General features: G+C 28.7%; 1 protein-coding gene across 1 annotated transcript; it reads left to right on the top strand.

Moving 5' to 3' along the window:
- Positions 1-4242: 4242 nt before the first annotated feature.
- Positions 4243-6229, top strand: LOC136074209 (uncharacterized). Its single transcript, XM_065786513.1, has 2 exons — positions 4243-5614; positions 5826-6229. The coding sequence occupies exons 1-2, from the start codon at positions 4243-4245 to the stop codon at positions 6227-6229; spliced, it is 1776 nt and encodes a 591-aa protein (XP_065642585.1).
- The last annotated feature ends 11520 nt before the right edge of the window (positions 6230-17749 follow it).

Genomic DNA, 17749 nt, shown 5'->3' on the forward strand with positions numbered 1-17749 from the left:
CATTACCGTATAGTTTTAAGATGCCACGACTGGTTTTCAGATCTCCAAGTCTCATAGCCAAATAAAGTTTTCAACTTCTATGCCTCAGTTTATTGCAACAAATAATTAATGGAAAGACTCTAGCTTAATTCAAACCCTATCTACTTTTTAGCACTATATTTTACTTTTACATTATTATTTGATTGCTCTCTGGTGCTTAATACACGGGAATGGACGTTTATTAATTTTTGAAACATTTTCCCACCCATCTCTGGCTCATTAGACTCCCCCCTCCTTCTATTTTTCAATTTTTACTTGATGCTAACTTAGATACTATAGGCTGGGTGAATAAGAAAAAAAGCAATTGCTCACAAGCAATTGCCCTGAGTAAAATAAAAAGCTGAAAAAACAAATGCTCACGGCAAAAGCAGTTGCTCAAAAATACGTGAATAAAGAATTGCTCATAACCAATATATCAATGTAATATATATATATATATATATATATATATATATATATATATATATATATATATATATATATATATATATATATATATATATATATATATATATATATATACTGTTAGTGATCTTCCTTGCGGCTGTAACATAATAAAAATACAGAATCCTGATCTAGAAAAATGGATAACGTCAGAAAAGGACTGGTTGTTTAAAATTGCCTCAAATTTTATGTAATTTTTTTTTTTTTTTTTTACGTGTTTATTTTACAACTACAAAGTAATAACAAGTAACCAATCACTGATTGGCAGTAAAGATATACAAATTTAAATCATAAATATAAAGTTCGAAATATACGAGGTAATAAAAAATATAGTTGCTTATATATTAAATATAGTTCCGAGACATGAATAAATTAAATACCAATTACAACAATATAATAACGTGTACGTAAAAATAATCCGAGAAATATATCTCTATATTACTCCAATTAAAATAAAAAATACAATAAATAAAAATAAATCTGCTGATTTTTCGGAGCAGAGTTTAGATGTTTTACTATATGTTTATTTACTTATTATTTCAAAATAATGTTAGTGTATAAATATGATAAAAACAAAATTTGTGTAAGATTGATAAAAAGAAATACTTATTTGTAGTCATAGGAAGCTCGCAGAAGACTTAAGTCAGTCTTGTCATCGAGTACCTTTTTCTTAGACGTGTAATACACATAAAAAATCAGTTGCATCCGTGGTATATATGTATGTGTTACATATTTACCTTGTTATTAATATTTTTTTTATCGATTTGTACTAAAAGTTGAGTTACATTTATTTATTCAAATTTAAAAAAATTCTTTACAGTTGTTTAATTTGATTATAGTAGTTTTTAGCTTTTTTTTCAGAGTGTTTGTTGTTTAAGTTTAATAGTGATTCGTTTCTGGAAACTAATTTGTTAAATAAATAGAGACCACGATATGTAATTGAGAATTTTGAGAGTCTTGTTGTTTCAAAAGGTATCTTAAAGTTGCTCTGTTGCTCTTGTATTGTATTTATTTATATTGTTTTTAAAAAGTGTGCTGTAAAATGTTCTGGAACCAGACTTAGTTTATATTTAAACATGAAAAGTATATTTTAAAAAATATCTATTTGAAATATATTTCGTGCGTTCATTTGTTCCAGAAGGGGTTGAGCATGAGTAAATTTGTTTTTGTTGTAGACTGGTCATGAAGCGTATTTTTGACTTAAGTAAAGTGGTTGTAATTTAGATTTGTGGGTACTGCCCCATGTTATATTGGCATTCATGAGATAGCTATGTATGAATGAAAAGTAGATAAGTTTCAGACTTTTTTGTGACAAAGATGGTCTTGTCTTGTAAAGTAAACCTATGTTCTTTGATATTTTTGTGTTTATGTAGTTTAGGTGGGGTTTCCAGGAGATGTGTTCATCAATTAGAATTCCTAAAAACTTTGTATTCAGAGCTCTTTTGATGGTTATATTTTCTATATTAATTGTTGGTAGGTTAAGGGGTATTTTTTTAATTTGTAGATAAGAGTGAAATAGTATATAATTAGTTTTTTCTATATTGAGTGACAGTTTATTTGATTTAAACTATATATTAACTTTTTTTAGTTCAGCATTTGTTTTTTCAGAGAGGTCTTCCATTGTCTTTGACGAGTAAAATAAGTTTGTACCGTCGGCAAACATTATAGTTTTAAAGACATTTGGAAGATCGTTTATATAAATGAGAAACAAAAGAGGAGCAAGAATGGAACCTTGGGGTACACCACATTTTGTTTTTAGTAAATTTGAGTTGCTTTTTCTATCTATAATAACACACTGTTGTCTGTTATTAAGGTAGTTTTTAAACCAATTTAAAGTTTGATTTTTTATACCATAGTTTTTCATTTTTGTTAGTAAAAAATTTTGTTAGTTTTTAAATATTCATTAAATTTATTATAGATTATTCGTTCTAGAAGTTTTGAGAATACCGAAAGAATAGAGATTGGTCTATAATTGTTTAAAGAATTGGTTTCTCCTGATTTATAGATTGGTATAACTTTAGAGATTTTTAGTTTATCAGGTACAATACCTGTTGAAACTGATGAATTAAATACTTGGTAAATTGAATTACGTATCTCCTCAAAAACATCTGACACTACTTTTTAAGAGATATAATCTATACCTGGGGACTTAATTTTAAGTGATTTAATAGCTATTTCAAGTTCGTCTTGATTTATTTCATTGAAATTTAAAGAGCAGTGTGAGCCTGTTAAGTAACTTTTAAACGTATTATATAAAATTTCGTGTTTTTTTATTTTTTCAAATAGGTTTTTGTATTGCTTGTTGAGGGATCGGTTCGCATCGCTTCTATTTTTAATAGGGGTGGGAGTTAAGGTTAGTTTTAGTCTAACTAAAATTAGTCGACTAACTTTTTAGTCTAACTGAATTTAGTCGACTAACTTTTTAGTCTAACTAAATTTAGTCGACTAACTTTTTAGTCTAACTAAATTTAGTCGACTAACTTTTTAGTCTAACTAAATTTAGTCGACTAATTTTTTAGTCTAACTAAATTTAGTCGACTAACTTTTTAGTCTAACTAAATTTAGTCGACTAACTTTTTAGTCTAACTAAATTTAGTCGACTAATTTTTTAGTCTAACTAAATTTAGTCGACTAACTTTTTAGCGTAACTAAAATTAGTCGACTAACTTTTTAGTTTGACTAAATTTAGTCGACTAAGTTTTTAATTTGCGAAAAATACATTGTTACTTTTACCCAAAAAGTACTTTTTTTAAATCTTGTTATGTGTTAGTTGTGAAGTGGTTTGAGCGCCATTTTTTTAATAACAAATTGCTGTAAGTTACAATTTAGATCTCCATGGCATCTTTTTCAAAGTTGATTTTCAGAGTTTTTCAAGTTTTTGGAGTAAATTTTTTTTTCTTAAGTTTGCGAGATATACACTTGGAGTTTTGTAATAGTAAAAAAACTGTATCCAATTACTCCCCCCTTATTACTAAGTACTTGTTTTAACTTTCAATGAAAAGCGGTTTAAATCTGGATTTTTTCAATTTCTAAGTAAAATGAACCATAAACTATTAGAAAAAAAAATGGTGCCATATTTTTAAATTGTGTTGTATGCAGAAGCTTTTTCGGATTTCTTTTATCTAATACCAGCAATCATTTTTTGAGGTAATAATACCTAATTTATTTTGTTCTACACTCATAAAACGCAGTTTTTACAGTGACGACAATATGATTGTCATTGTTAGTAACAATTACACAATGTAGAAATAATAAAAAACATTAATTGCGTAACAATTTGTTACGCAATTAATGTTTTTTATTATTTCTATATTGTGTAATAGAATATATATCTTGTTCAACTCTCAATTTTTATTTTTTTTTTAATTATTATTAAAATGCTAATAACTAATTATGTATTCGGTATAAAATATCAGCTGTTTTTGGCGGAGTTGTTCTACTAACAAACCAATTTTTATTTAATTCAATGAAAGAAAATGTGGGACAATACTAGGTACAAACAAAACATTTTTATTACCTAATTGTCACAAATTATATTACGTATTTTAAATTTCTTAAAAACAAAAAATTTTAATGAATGTCTTTAAGTTGATTTATTTGTCTTAATTCATATTATGCTCATATAATTTCTCAACACAACAAAATTTAAGGAATGTCTTAACTGACACCTCAAAGTAATGGTTTCCCGCTATATATTAGATAAACCGTTATTCTCAAATATATATTTAAATTTACTTTAAGAAATTGCATTTTTAAACTATGTCGAAAAATAATACGTTTTCTCCAATTGAATATGCTGCTCCAATATCTGATTTGATGAATCTGACGAAGAAAAGATTGGATAAAAGAAAGACTATAGATGAACAAAACCCTGCAGATCATAACGATAGCGAAACAAGTTCAAGTTTTTCATCCGGTCAAACAGAAATTGAAGTTGATGCTCAGTCCATTGAAGAAGCAGCTAAAACTACATACGAATATTACTCAATCGAGGAGGAAACATCAAAATGGATATGCAATCAATGTAATAGTAACAGACCTAAAAAGTACTCTTGTAAAACATCAGGGAGTATATTAGATTACCATCTTGAACATGATCACAAAATAATAACGCCGAAAAAAAAACGAACTATGAGTGGCTTGTCAAAAGAAGTTAGCGATAAGATTGATAGAGTTCTTTTAATTTTCATTATTGCCTGTTGTCTTCCATTTATGTTGGTAGAAAGTAGTGCATTTAAAGAATTTGTTTTGTGTTTAAATCCAAAGTATAAAGTGCCTTGCCGAAAAAAGTTAAGATCTCTTTTAACTGATTTATATCGAGAAAAAGTTGAACTTTTGAAATCAAAATTATTATCAATTAAAGTTTTATCTATTACTACTGACGGATGGACGTCCTGTCAAAACTATAGTTATATATCTGCAACTGCACATTTCATTTCTGACAAAACAAATTTCATCAGTTTTTGTTTGGGCTTTGCATACCTTAATGGCAGCCATGATGCAGATAATTTAAAAGAGGCTTTGCTAAAAATCGTAGAAAAGTTTAAAGTAGATGATAAAATAATGAGTATAGCAGACAACGCCAGTAACGTACGCAACTGTCTAAATTCTTTAAAAGTTTGTTTAAACATTCAACCAATAAGATGCATGGGACATGTTTTGCAATTAATTGTTAAAAATGTCATAGATTTAGTTGAAGAAGGTGAAAAAGATAGTTCGTCTAAATTCTTTTTCATTGCAAGAACATTAACTAAGTGCAGGAAAATTGTTACATCTTTCAATCATTCTTCTCAACTTAATGATTTATTAGAGGAAAGTCAAACACGACAAGGTGTCGAAAAAAATCACATACTTCATTTGATTCGAGATGTGAAAACTCGTTGGCACTCTACGTTTCTTATGGCAGAGCGAATGCTTAAGCTTCACTCCTACGCAAAAGATATCTTTAATTCGAAACAACAATACAAAGATATGAAAAAATATTTACTCGATGAAGATGAAATGGTTAACTTAAAAGAAACGGTAAATGCTTTATTAAGCTTTAATCAAGTAAGTGTTTTACTATCTGGCGATAGGTATGCAACGTGTTCTTTAATTATTCCAAGTATAAAGTACCTTGAGAAGCAGCTGAGTAAGAATAAAAGTGAAACTCCTCCTTAAATTGTAATATTGAAATCACATTTGTTAGAATCTTTACAAACTTACAAAGATTCATATGAATTAGAGAATAATTCCTTTTTATTGTGTGCCACTTTTTTGGATCCAAATTATAAAAGTTTTCAATTCTTTGAAAAGTACGAAAAAAAGAAATATTTAAAAATTGTGAAAAAAATTTTTGTCAGATTTTTATCTCTCAAAAAGAGTTGGTGAAATAATTCCAATTAAAAAGGTGACAAAGGAATCAAAAAAATTTAAGTTGTCATTTGAGGATGAAGAAGATGATTCCGGAAGTGATAGTGACAAAAATGTAACCTTAGATTTAAAAAAAGAAATCAGTGAATATATAAGATTGTCAGTGCACGAACAAAATGTTTTAGAGTTTTGGCATCAAAATCAATATGTTTTTCCAATATTGTATTGCATTTCAACGATGATTTTATGTACACCTGCTACCAGTGCACCAAGTGAGCGCCTTTTTTCTGATGCATTAAACAATTTGTATGCTAAGCGAAACAGGATGACGGCTGAATGTTTTCAAATGTTGATGTTTTTGTACGAAAATTCGGAATTTTTTAATTTGGTTTAAAATTGGTGCAATTTAATCAATGTAATACGGAAATATTTTGTTGTAATAATTATTTTTGAATTTATTTTATTGTTCTTAAATAAAAACTCTTAAATTTAGAACTTGAACTGTTTTGTTTTAAAAACAATCAAACAAGGTTGCAACATGTTTAAAAAATGATTTTATAAAGTTGTTGCTCTCATGTTTGGGACAGGGGGGGACCCCAGAAACTTGAGGGCTTTTATGTTTCCAGGCTACAATTATCGCAATTTTTTGCAAATTATCATTATCCGATTTTCAATTTTTTTTTTTAGAAAAACCAATTGCTTAATTAGACTATAAAACTAAGTGCAAAATATGAACGTAGCAAGTCTTCCCGATTCTATGTTATTTAAATTTAAGTTTTTTTACATTTGTAAATGTATTTTACATTTTCATGTATTAATTATGACCCACCCAAGTTTATATTTTATAATGAATGATTTCATTAACCTTACCTTCTCTTTATAATTCTATAAAAAATGGCGTCTTAAATGCGGTACATTTAAGTTGATATTTCAAACTTACTTTTTAAATAAGATTGCTTCTAGTTAACTTTAGATCTTACTTTTCACGCTAAAACTCTTATTTCTAACAAACTATCTACTCCAGCTTGAAGCAATTTAAAGCCAAAAATTGCTGCTGCCTAGTATACAGCCATATTTAATATAATTAAATGAGTTTATATACGACTAAAAATTAAATTTTTGATACAAAAAAAAAACATTATTTTGGGAAAAATATATCGTAACTTAATTTTTTTTTAACAAAAAGTGAAAATGTACTTTAAAATGATAGATATTCTGCATTTTTTAAGTAATTAAAAAGTGATAAGAAATTTTCTGGTTTGATAAAGCGACCGCTGCCATTTAACAGAATATTTATCTTATTTTACAGTTTTACACGATTTAATTGCGGAGGTTGCATTTTTAAATGCGGACGATGAGCCTCTCGGTAAATGCTATTAAATGTTTTGCATTTTAAAAACTCTATTAATACGTTTAACATTTGGTATGCATTTTAGAATAAATAAATTGCCGAAGCTTAAATGTACTTAAATTGTAAAAAACATAACCTAAATACGCCAACCAATTTAAGCGCAATTCCGTGCTTATTTGTCCGTACGTTGAAAAAATGAGAAAATGATAAAGTTTTAATTATGAATGTAATGATAACGTTGCATATATAAGCTTTCGCATTAAATGTCAAGCTTGTTGAGAAAAATGATGGAAGTTAGCGTTAATAAATTGGTACTTCTTATTGCTTATATGAAATTAAATATTTAGAGACTAAGTATATTCGCTAGTATGCAGGGAGGGGGGAGGTGGTAAGTTGAAAACTGCCGTAAGAACAATTGCCGATTAAAAATTATACTTGCTGAGTATAAGAATATATATATTGATTGCTGAGATTTGCTAATAATTATAATAACATCTTAATTTGCCGAATGATCAAACTAAATATCGGTAATAGCATGGCCTATAAGAGATGGACGTGCAACCTATTTTTTTTTTTTTTTTGCGAACCATGCTCATTGCGCATTGTTACAAATCTTTTGTTTTAAACAATAGAAATTAAATTATAAAGTCTGTCGGATTCGTCGAAAACTTTTGGTCTCGTCTAACCAGTTACATCAACTTCCTTTTAGTTATTCAAGATAACAGCAATAGATAGCAATTCCACGGCTCAACGAAAAACATTTGACGTTTGAAAAAAAACACGTAACTTTCATGAACTTTACTCTCTTATATCTTTTTGTATGCTTAAGCAAACACCTTAGGGTTTTTTGCATCAATTAGTGTTACTCAATCTCTTTCCAGTCATATATAGAAAGTACTATGGTTTATATGGCTTCATTTAAATTTTATCCATATCTTAAGACCACTTTTAAGAAAAAAGCTCGAAGCGGGAACATTTTTTTAAAACAAAGCTTTTAGAGGTTAGGATTCCTTAGTACCAAAACACATCCAATTTTTATAAAACTTTCCGTATACATTAAAAAAGGGATGACGAAACAAATGGAATGTGCACACTTTTTAACTTTTATACATAAATTTTTAGTTCTTAGCGTTTCAAAACTTCAAGGTTTATTTTTATAGAAAAAAAAAAGTGTTTTTTAAAAGTGTCCAGGTGGAAATTGCAAGTTTACTCTTTCCTCTTAATAACAAGTATTTATTTATGTTTTCTTGAAGAATAGGTTCTAAGGATTTGTATATAGAAACTATGTATATATATATAACTATCTTCCTTCGCATATTTTATGACGTTTTTTGTTTTGATTTTGCTGACATAATGCAAATTTTCGATGTCATAACAATGCAAAATTTCCATACTCAAGCCCTATACCTTTCGTCAAAAAATCATAAACTATTGCACTACAAAAAATTCAATAACTTTAGATCCGCTTAACTTCAAGGCCGAATGACCCCTCATTTTTTAAGTCAAGTCAAGCTCTATACAATGATATAAGTTACATATGTTTATTTGAATAATAAAAAAATCGTCAAGAATGGCTACAATAGAATCAGATTTTAAGTTTAATTTTATATAGCTAGATATTCCTTATATTTTAAGAAATAACACTGATAATAATATAGAAATTGAGATCATTTACTTAACTACTTTAGTACATGTATAACTAGAGATATAACAAATAATACAAAATATCAACTAGTTTTGTAGCTACTTAGAGAATATTGGTTTCATGTCCAGGGAACTACACCATCTACTATATTGCTGTAGACTTATTGTTTATGAATATTATAGAATTTTTTATTTTTATGTTTAACAACAGAAATATATACAGTTAAGGATAAATAACTCATACATAAAATGAATATAAATACAATAAAGAAAAAAATAATTTGAATGAAGGACCAAGGAGTTGCATGAAACCAGACCTTGACTAAAAATTTTATTTAAGCATTTTTACTTTTCGCTTTACTTTTTTTAGTCATTTTGAAATTATCTTTACAGATCTATTTTATTATTGATGGAACTTTGTTTACACGAAAAAAGTTCCCAAATTTACAAATGTTTATCTTGGAAAAATGATGAAAATCTGTTCGTGCCGACAACTGATTTCCTTTTCCTTGGTGTAATTTGTTTAGTAATTTGTCAACACGTGAAGTAGTTACTTATCCTGAACAGTCTTATTAAACAAATGCTATAAAATTTAAACTAATACCACGTGATCAGAGTTTCTGTTTAAAAACTAAGGGCAGCCATTTTAATAGATTTTTTTGTTGACGGGTGAAAATTTAGAGTTTCTCGGAAACTCGCATGGCTCGCTAATTTCTGCGGCCTCTTTGATGTAAAACAATAGGTTGCACGTCCATCTCTTATAGTTCCATGGTAATAGATAGTGAGTGTCATACCCCCAACACCACCTTCCCTTCTCGCTGGCTCCAATACTATATATCACTAATATGAAAATGAAAATTTATAGGCAATGTATAATAAAATCCAATTTTAGGAATGTTACTTATCTGGGATAATTTTTCCTATGTTGCTATGTTAAGCCTTTGAAATAGGGTTGTTAACCGAAAGGTTTCAAAGATTTCTGTAAAAAAATCTTTCAAAAGGGTATATACAATTAGTATTTATTTTTATTCGTAACGAATATATAGAAGCATTAAAATTTGTCAAAGTAACTTTCGCAAATAATACTTCTGAAAATTAGACTTTCGCAAGTTGCTATTTCAAATAATGCTCTTCCAAAACTTCCAAAAGTTTCACTTTCGGAAGTAGCACTGGAGAAATGAGCGCTTTTAATAACTACGTTTCGAAATCTATAAAGGAAGTTTATTCGCCTAATTGCAAGAAATGTGAAAATAAAATATCTGTATATATCAAACTGTTTGTAATGAAACTTTATCTTCAGTATAGCAACATATTAAATTTTTACTAGTTTGTTTTTTCAAATAATGATCAAAAAATTTATTTCGAAAGGAAAATTTTTGATAAATCCACTTGAAGAACGGTCACTTACGGAAGAAAACTTGAAATTCGTCATAAAAACAAGATTGAAATGTTCCATTTAAAAAAATCCGTTCAATGAACTAAGTAATTAAATGCTCATTACTCATAAGTGTCAATTATCGCGCATGCAAATTTTTATGAAGTAAAAAACTGATATTATTTTTTAACTGAGTCCTTTTGGTAGGTTTCAAAAATCTTCTTTTGAAATGAATCGATTAGCAAGTTTCTTTTCGCTTGTGAGCGTGAGAACAAAAATACCCCCAACAAGTTGGCTTTCCCAACCCCGAATTAGACGTTAAATTAAACTGCAGAATGTTAATTAAACGTTCAAACGGTACCTTTTTTAGATTCCGTGCCCATTGGGTGTTTATAAACAGTTGCAACAACCGCATTGGTAGTTGTCTCAGAGCTGGGACAAAATTCTAATAATCAAAGTTGATTTAATACGTTACGAATTTGATTTGATGTGCCCCTATGAACCATATTTGGGACATTCAACCGCCACAATAATGTGCCATCGTGTGTGAAAATTTCATGGCTTCATAGGTTATTCAGTTTTTAGTACTGAAGCTTGTTTTAATCGACTAATTTTAGTTAGTGCTAAAAAGTTAGTCGACTAAATTTAGTTACGCTAAAAAGTTAGTCGACTAAATTTAGTTACGCTAAAAAGTTAGTCGACTAAATTTAGTTAGACTAAAAAGTTAGTCGACTAAATTTAGTTACGCTAAAAAGTTAGTCGACTGAATTTAGTTAGACTAAAAAGTTAGTCGACTAATTTATTTACGCTAAAAAGTTAGTCGACTAATTTTAGTTACGCTAAAAAGTTAGTTGACTAAATTTAGTTAGACTAAAAAGTTAGTCGACTAAATTCAGTTAGACTAAAAAGTTAGTCGACTAATTTTAGTTAGACTAAAAAGTTAGTCCACTAAATTTAGTTAGACTAAAAAATTAGTCGACTAATTTATTTACGCTAAAAAGTTAGTCGACTAAATTTTGTTAGACTAAAAAGTTAGTCGACTAAATTTAGTTACGCTAAAAAGTTAGACGACTAAATTTAGTTAGACTAAAAAGTTAGTCGACTAATTTTAGTTAGACTAAAAAGTTAGTTGGGTAATTTTAGTTACGGTTTTTTTAGTTAAGTTAGTTACAATTTTTAGTTTTGGTCACAACACTAATTTTTAAGTATTTTACGTATAGTTTTTGTTTTTGTTTTGAGGATTTTCTTATTTCTTTTGTTATCCATAGACAATTTAAATATTTTCATTTTTAAATAAGTAAATGGCATTACCCATAAAAAACGAAAAAGAAACATTTTATTCAAATGTTTCTTTTAATTGATATTTAAACTATTATTATTTCTGTTTCATTTTTGTCTATATTTTCAATGTTTTACTAACTTACAGCTGAGTACAACGCTGTCTGTCGTTGAAGCTTAAGAGAAATTAAAGTTGTCTAAACATTGTAGTTTAAATTTGAGGAATGTTTTAAGAAACAAATAATAAAAAAAATATATGCTTGTATGTTTATGTAAGCTTGTGATGTATTTATATTTTTAAATGTATGTATGTAAAAATATGTGCACAAATTATTTGAATAAATAAAACATCGAAATTCGATATCTAAAAATTAAATTAAATTACAGTTAAAGCAATCATTTTTATATTTTTGCTTATTATATGTTGCACTCGAATCTCATTTGACATGAAATATCCTATCTTCATACCACGGGATTCCGAATTTACTGATTTATTTATTTATTTTCGTCACTCGATAGTAATGCACAATGGAGTAAAAGAAACATTGAACCAACTATGCAGCATGTTTTGGATACCAAAAGCAAGAAATTACATCAAAAAGCTTATTCAAAAATGTCACTTTTGCAAACGTTTTGAAGGGCTGCCTTACTCTTACCCCAAAGCAACCCCTTTACCCTTTAGCAGACTTAATGATAACCCTTTACCCTTTAGCAGACTTAGTGATAACACGCTTTTAAATTTACCGGTGTGGACTATGCAGGCCCTTTATACATTAAAAATGTATGTTAGGGCAGTATTGTATATAAAACTTGAATTTTTCTATAAACATGTTCTACTACACGCTCTTTTTTTTTAGATCTGGTTGCTGATTTGTTAGCTGAATCGTGTGTTCGTATTTTACGAAGATTTACAGCAAAACGAGGAGCACCTGTGGAAATCATTTCGGACAACGCAAATTTTATCGCATCTTGTGGCATATCATGGCATGTCAACCCTGCCGCTGCTCCGTGGTGAGGAGGATTCTTCGAAAGACTTGTTGCTTTGACAAAACGTTACCACCACAAAGTAATTGCAAATGCATGCCTTACCTACGAAGAACTTTTAACTACTTTACATAAAATTGAAGCTGTTATCAATAATCGCCCAATTACATTTACTTATGATAAACCTGAAGGCACCCCATTGACGCCTAATCATTTATTATATGGCAGAACATTAAACTTTTTAGCAATTAAAAACAGCAATATAGATTACAACTTAAAACACGTAGAACGTACAATGATGATATTTTAAATCACTATTGGAAGCGATGGAGAGAATAAATATGTAACTGAACTGCGAGTATATCATAAGCACTTTAAGAGAAAAGGTACAAACCAAATCTCAATAAACGATACTAATACACAATCCGAATATTAAGCGAGGAATATGGAAAACAGGAATAGTTCAAAGACTAATCAAATCACAGGATATACAGATTCGTGTAGCAGAAGTTAAATACATTATAAATGGAAAAGAAATTATCATCCAAAGACCTAATAATAAACTATACCTTTGAGAAGCTTTAAACAATGCGCCAAATGCAGAAATCATTCAAGTGAAGTTTTGTATCGAAAATGACATTAAACTCTTTATTAGTAATTAGTTGGCCGGGAAATAATGGGCGCGATTGCGTACGTAATCAACTCTTTTACGCTTCTTGTTTATTCTTACATACACGAGGTTTATTATTGTATATATGTTCACGAACCGCATTTAAGAAACGTGTATCTCTTTTAGTTGTATTATAAAACCAATTCGTAACAAGAGACTCTTAATATAAAATACCTACAGATTAAAATGTATCCAAGAAGATACAACATGGTGAATTAAAATTAGAAAAGTTAGAAAAAGCTTCGAAATAGCATTATATTATTATATTATTAATTAGTAATCTTTGTAAATTTTGCAAAATAAATAAATAAGCAAAGTACAATAGTGAAGCTATTGTATTAAAGCAATAAATCACTTAAAAAAAGGTTGCTAAGGCAAACGTCAAGATGGTGACATCTGTCTTAGCAACTTTTTAGCAGTGATGCTATCTACATTACTGATATATTGTTAAGTGATGTCTGTCATTTAAAACATTAAAACATTTCTTAAACAAGTTTTGGTAAAAGTTAACAATAAACACAAACTTATCTAAATATTGACGAAATGATGCTAATTTAATATGTTGGACATGTTATTTATCTGTGCAGTAATTTTATTTTAGAAATTGTTTCCTAATGCTATTTTAGGTAATAATACTATGGGACCGCTTTAGTATCACTTGAGGAATTTTAGTTTAAAAACCGTTTCCTGAAAGTGAATCTCAGTTGTTTAGTTACAGCAAAGGTGATTACGATTCAATTTCAAACTTTATTGCATCAATCAACTGAAATATTTTATTTCTGCATAAAACTGAGGATCAAATGTTCATTGTATTAATTTCTAACAATTGTACTGATTGCAAATATTTTATCACCAAGATTAATAAAACAAAGAAAAAGTATAATCCTTGGGCGACTATTAAAAACCTAATCCGAGCAAAAAAATCCGCTCTGTATATCAACTGCTTTACTAAATGGAAGAATAATAAACTTTAAATAACCTTTAAACAAAGAGAGCACGTAAAAAAGAAATAATATTAATATTCTTCTTAATAATTTTCATCGTTAAAAAAGTTATACTAACCTGAATGAACTTGTAATGACACCTTGCATTTTTATATTCAAGGCATTATTAACTCTACTAAAATGCTCTACTAAAATGCGTAATTTAGGAGTCATTGTTTTATGTAACCCTAAGTGATGCACACATTTTTGAACAGTTTTCTCAAAATCCTTACAAATTTTTGGTATGCAAAAAGACATTCACTTTTATTGATGAAAAAATGGCTCTCAAGTTATGTAAAGTGTTTATTAGACCTTACGATAAATATACAGTGTCTATTTGGGCTTCTTATTTAAAAACTGATAAAACCTTGATTAAATCTATTTTGCGCAAAGTAACAAAATGAACTTATATGTTTTGTTGGGGCACCGGTAAGCTTATGGGTTAAGAGAAATTTTCCGCATTTTTTCCCACATTTAATTGCAATAAACACAGCAATAAACCTTAATAATAAACTCAAACCTAAAACTCATGCCTATTTTACTGAATATAGCGTAAATAATAAAATAGCTATTAATTTTGACTCAAAAATGTCATGCCCGTTTCTAAATTGCCAAAGACAGTTACCGCCAGTTTACAATAAACAGGAAAACAGAAGCGCTCAACTATTTCTCGCAATAAATTATGCCCAGTTCTAAATTGTATAGCCAATTTAGTCTTCGCGGGTTTTGAGCGAAAGACTAAAAAACGCAATCACGTGAGGAAAAACTTAATTTGAAAAACTATTTTTTAAAGCCGATAAAAATTTCTATGCCCTTAGGAAAGAAAAAAAGGTAAACTATTGAAAATTTAGTTTTAATAACGTACACCTCTAAAAGGTCTAAAAGCTTTGGAGGATAATAAAAATCTGGATGTTGTACGTTATTAGTCTGTCTTGTCAAAATAAGGATATGTTAAAAGTGACTTGACAAAAAGGAAAAAAAACAACAGATTTTTGTAGCATGTTTTTCACAGTATAACAAAACTATCGTTTATAAGATTTCTACAAAAATATTCTTAAACCAACGAAGGGCGCATTGCCCCCTCCCCCCTTCCCCACCATAGGCTCGAAATTTTTTCTAAATAATACATCAATTAATAATTTATTTAAAAAGTTGTCCGTTTGATAAAGATCATAAATCGTAATGATATCATACTTAATAAGAATTTTATGCCTGCACTGTGGTTACACTGATTTTGTCGTGGTGATAATATTCATAGTTTTTGCACCGTATAAAAGATAATCTTCTATATCTTATAATACGTTAGTTATACATAATATGTGGTCCGTATTACCATTGAACCACAGTAATACTTGTGGTTTTTCACTGAACGAGTAAATCAAATGTTGATATCAAAAAACTAATAAATTTTCCAGATCTACCTCAGTTTCTAAAAGCAATTTAAGATAAGAATAGTTAACTACCTACAGAATAGTTAACTACCTATTGTAAGTACATCAATGAATGTGTGTAATGAACTTACTACCGACGTTGGTTACTTTGTAATAAAAAAGGAAACAGTATCAAATTCAAATAAAATTACTGATACTATGAAATATAAATTGATAGAGATGACTAATATTCCTAGCGATAATTTTGTCTACCCGTTTTCATAAAAAAAAGTAAAGAAGAAAAGAGATTCCTAAAACGATTGCATTTTGAAAAACATAAGTGGCTTACTTATTCTGAAAAAGAGCGGATTGTTTTGTAAATACTGCGCGTTATTTTCTGATAAAGGTGGAAAAGAAAGAGCTACGCCGTTATATAGCTATATAAAGTATTGGACAAAACATTTGCAACCAACATCGAACAATGCTAAAAAGTGTTCCTAATTTTACATGTCTAAAAAACGAAACGAACTATACTACCACAGCAAACAGCTCAGGAGTCTGGAGTCATAGCATGTCATGACATGAGCAATCAGCTGACAGGTGACAGCACACAGGCAGAATTTCGTTGACAAGTGCCATTTTGCAGCGGATAAAACAAGTGCAACTTTTTTGGTTTGTTTCATTTTCATAAGTCTGGTCCGTGTCAACGTCACGGAGGTTTTTTAATAATTAAAAGAAGTATCCAGAAGTTTTCAGAACCATGCAGAAGCTTCCAGAAGTTTCCAGAAGAAGCATCTGGAAGCATCCAGTAGCATCCAGAAATATCCAGAAACATTCAGAAGCATCCAGAAGCTTCACACAGGTTCATTTTACTATATAAGAGACATGTAAATCGACATGTAATTCAGTCAGTATATGGAAGTCAATCAGTCAGTATTATCAAGACAGTTTATCGAAGTGAGTTTTATCAAAGTGTTTTATCGAAGAACATCAATACAAAAAGTGAAATACAACAAGTGTTTCATTACATCAATACAGTCCACATCCAACCATGACGTAACAAATGTAACACGGTAAGCCTTGAGAAGCGTGATTATTTATTTTTATAACTTCAAATGCAAAATTGGCTCCCGGCAGTCTTGGATTGGAACTAAGAAAGAAAATTATTGGCGATTACGTATGTGGAATGTCACAAAAAAGTATTTGTGATAAATATCGTGGGAAAAAATGGACCGTATCAAGACTATGTTCCAATAGTTATTTCTCTAAATTGAAAAAATGCAGCATTTTTATATAAAGAAACTAAATTAGCATTATTTGGTTGCACTCGTTTTGTCCGATACTGTAAGTCCTTAATCTTTTTACTAATTTGTGCACAAATGCATGCATATTTTTTTCATATTTACCTATTACTTGCTAATATTGGCCTAAAACATATTTTTGTAGATTGAAAAAATGGTTAAGATCGAGAATAGGCCAAAATCGATTAATGGGCTTGGCTTTGCTGCATGTTCACAGACATATTATATCTATTTATGATATAATCGAAAATTTTCTAAAATGAAAAAAAGAAATATAGACTTTGTTATTTAAGTATTTGACTATCAACCTTATGTTGGTGTATGTTTTGTATATATATATATATATATATATATATATATATATATATATATATATATATATATATATAATGTTAAATAAATATTAAATTTAATTTGATACTTTTATTTTTATATATTTACGCGTAACAAACGCGTAACAGAAACAAAGCTATAGGTAATCGACTGTAAATAATATTTAGTAAGTATAAAAGAAAATTTCGTTTCGAATTGGTTTCAACTCAAATACGCCTTTGGTAATAATACATGGATTAAAATGTGACTGTAAGTTGAAAAAAGCAGAAATCTTTTCAGACTGCTTAAAACGGAGTTATCAACAGTGATATGTACATTTATGTTATTTAAATAAAAAAAATATTGTTATATCGTGGTCGTGTAACCTAATCTAAAAAACTGACAAGAATACACATAACAACAAAAAACACGACAAAAACTCCATTAAAACACAATGCTCTTTTAGATTATAAAACAAGATCATAACATATTACAAAAACATTAACAGTTTCGTATTACAGTTAAAACGGAGAAAGGCAAATTTTTTATTCCTGACAAATTCACGTAAAACAATTATACGAAAAAATACAAATATAAAGCTCGTGCTTTTATTCAACATCCACTTAGATATAAGTTTAAAAGAATT

Source organism: Hydra vulgaris, chromosome 01, assembly GCF_038396675.1.
Source record: "Hydra vulgaris chromosome 01, alternate assembly HydraT2T_AEP".
Lineage (NCBI taxonomy): Eukaryota > Metazoa > Cnidaria > Hydrozoa > Anthoathecata > Hydridae > Hydra > Hydra vulgaris.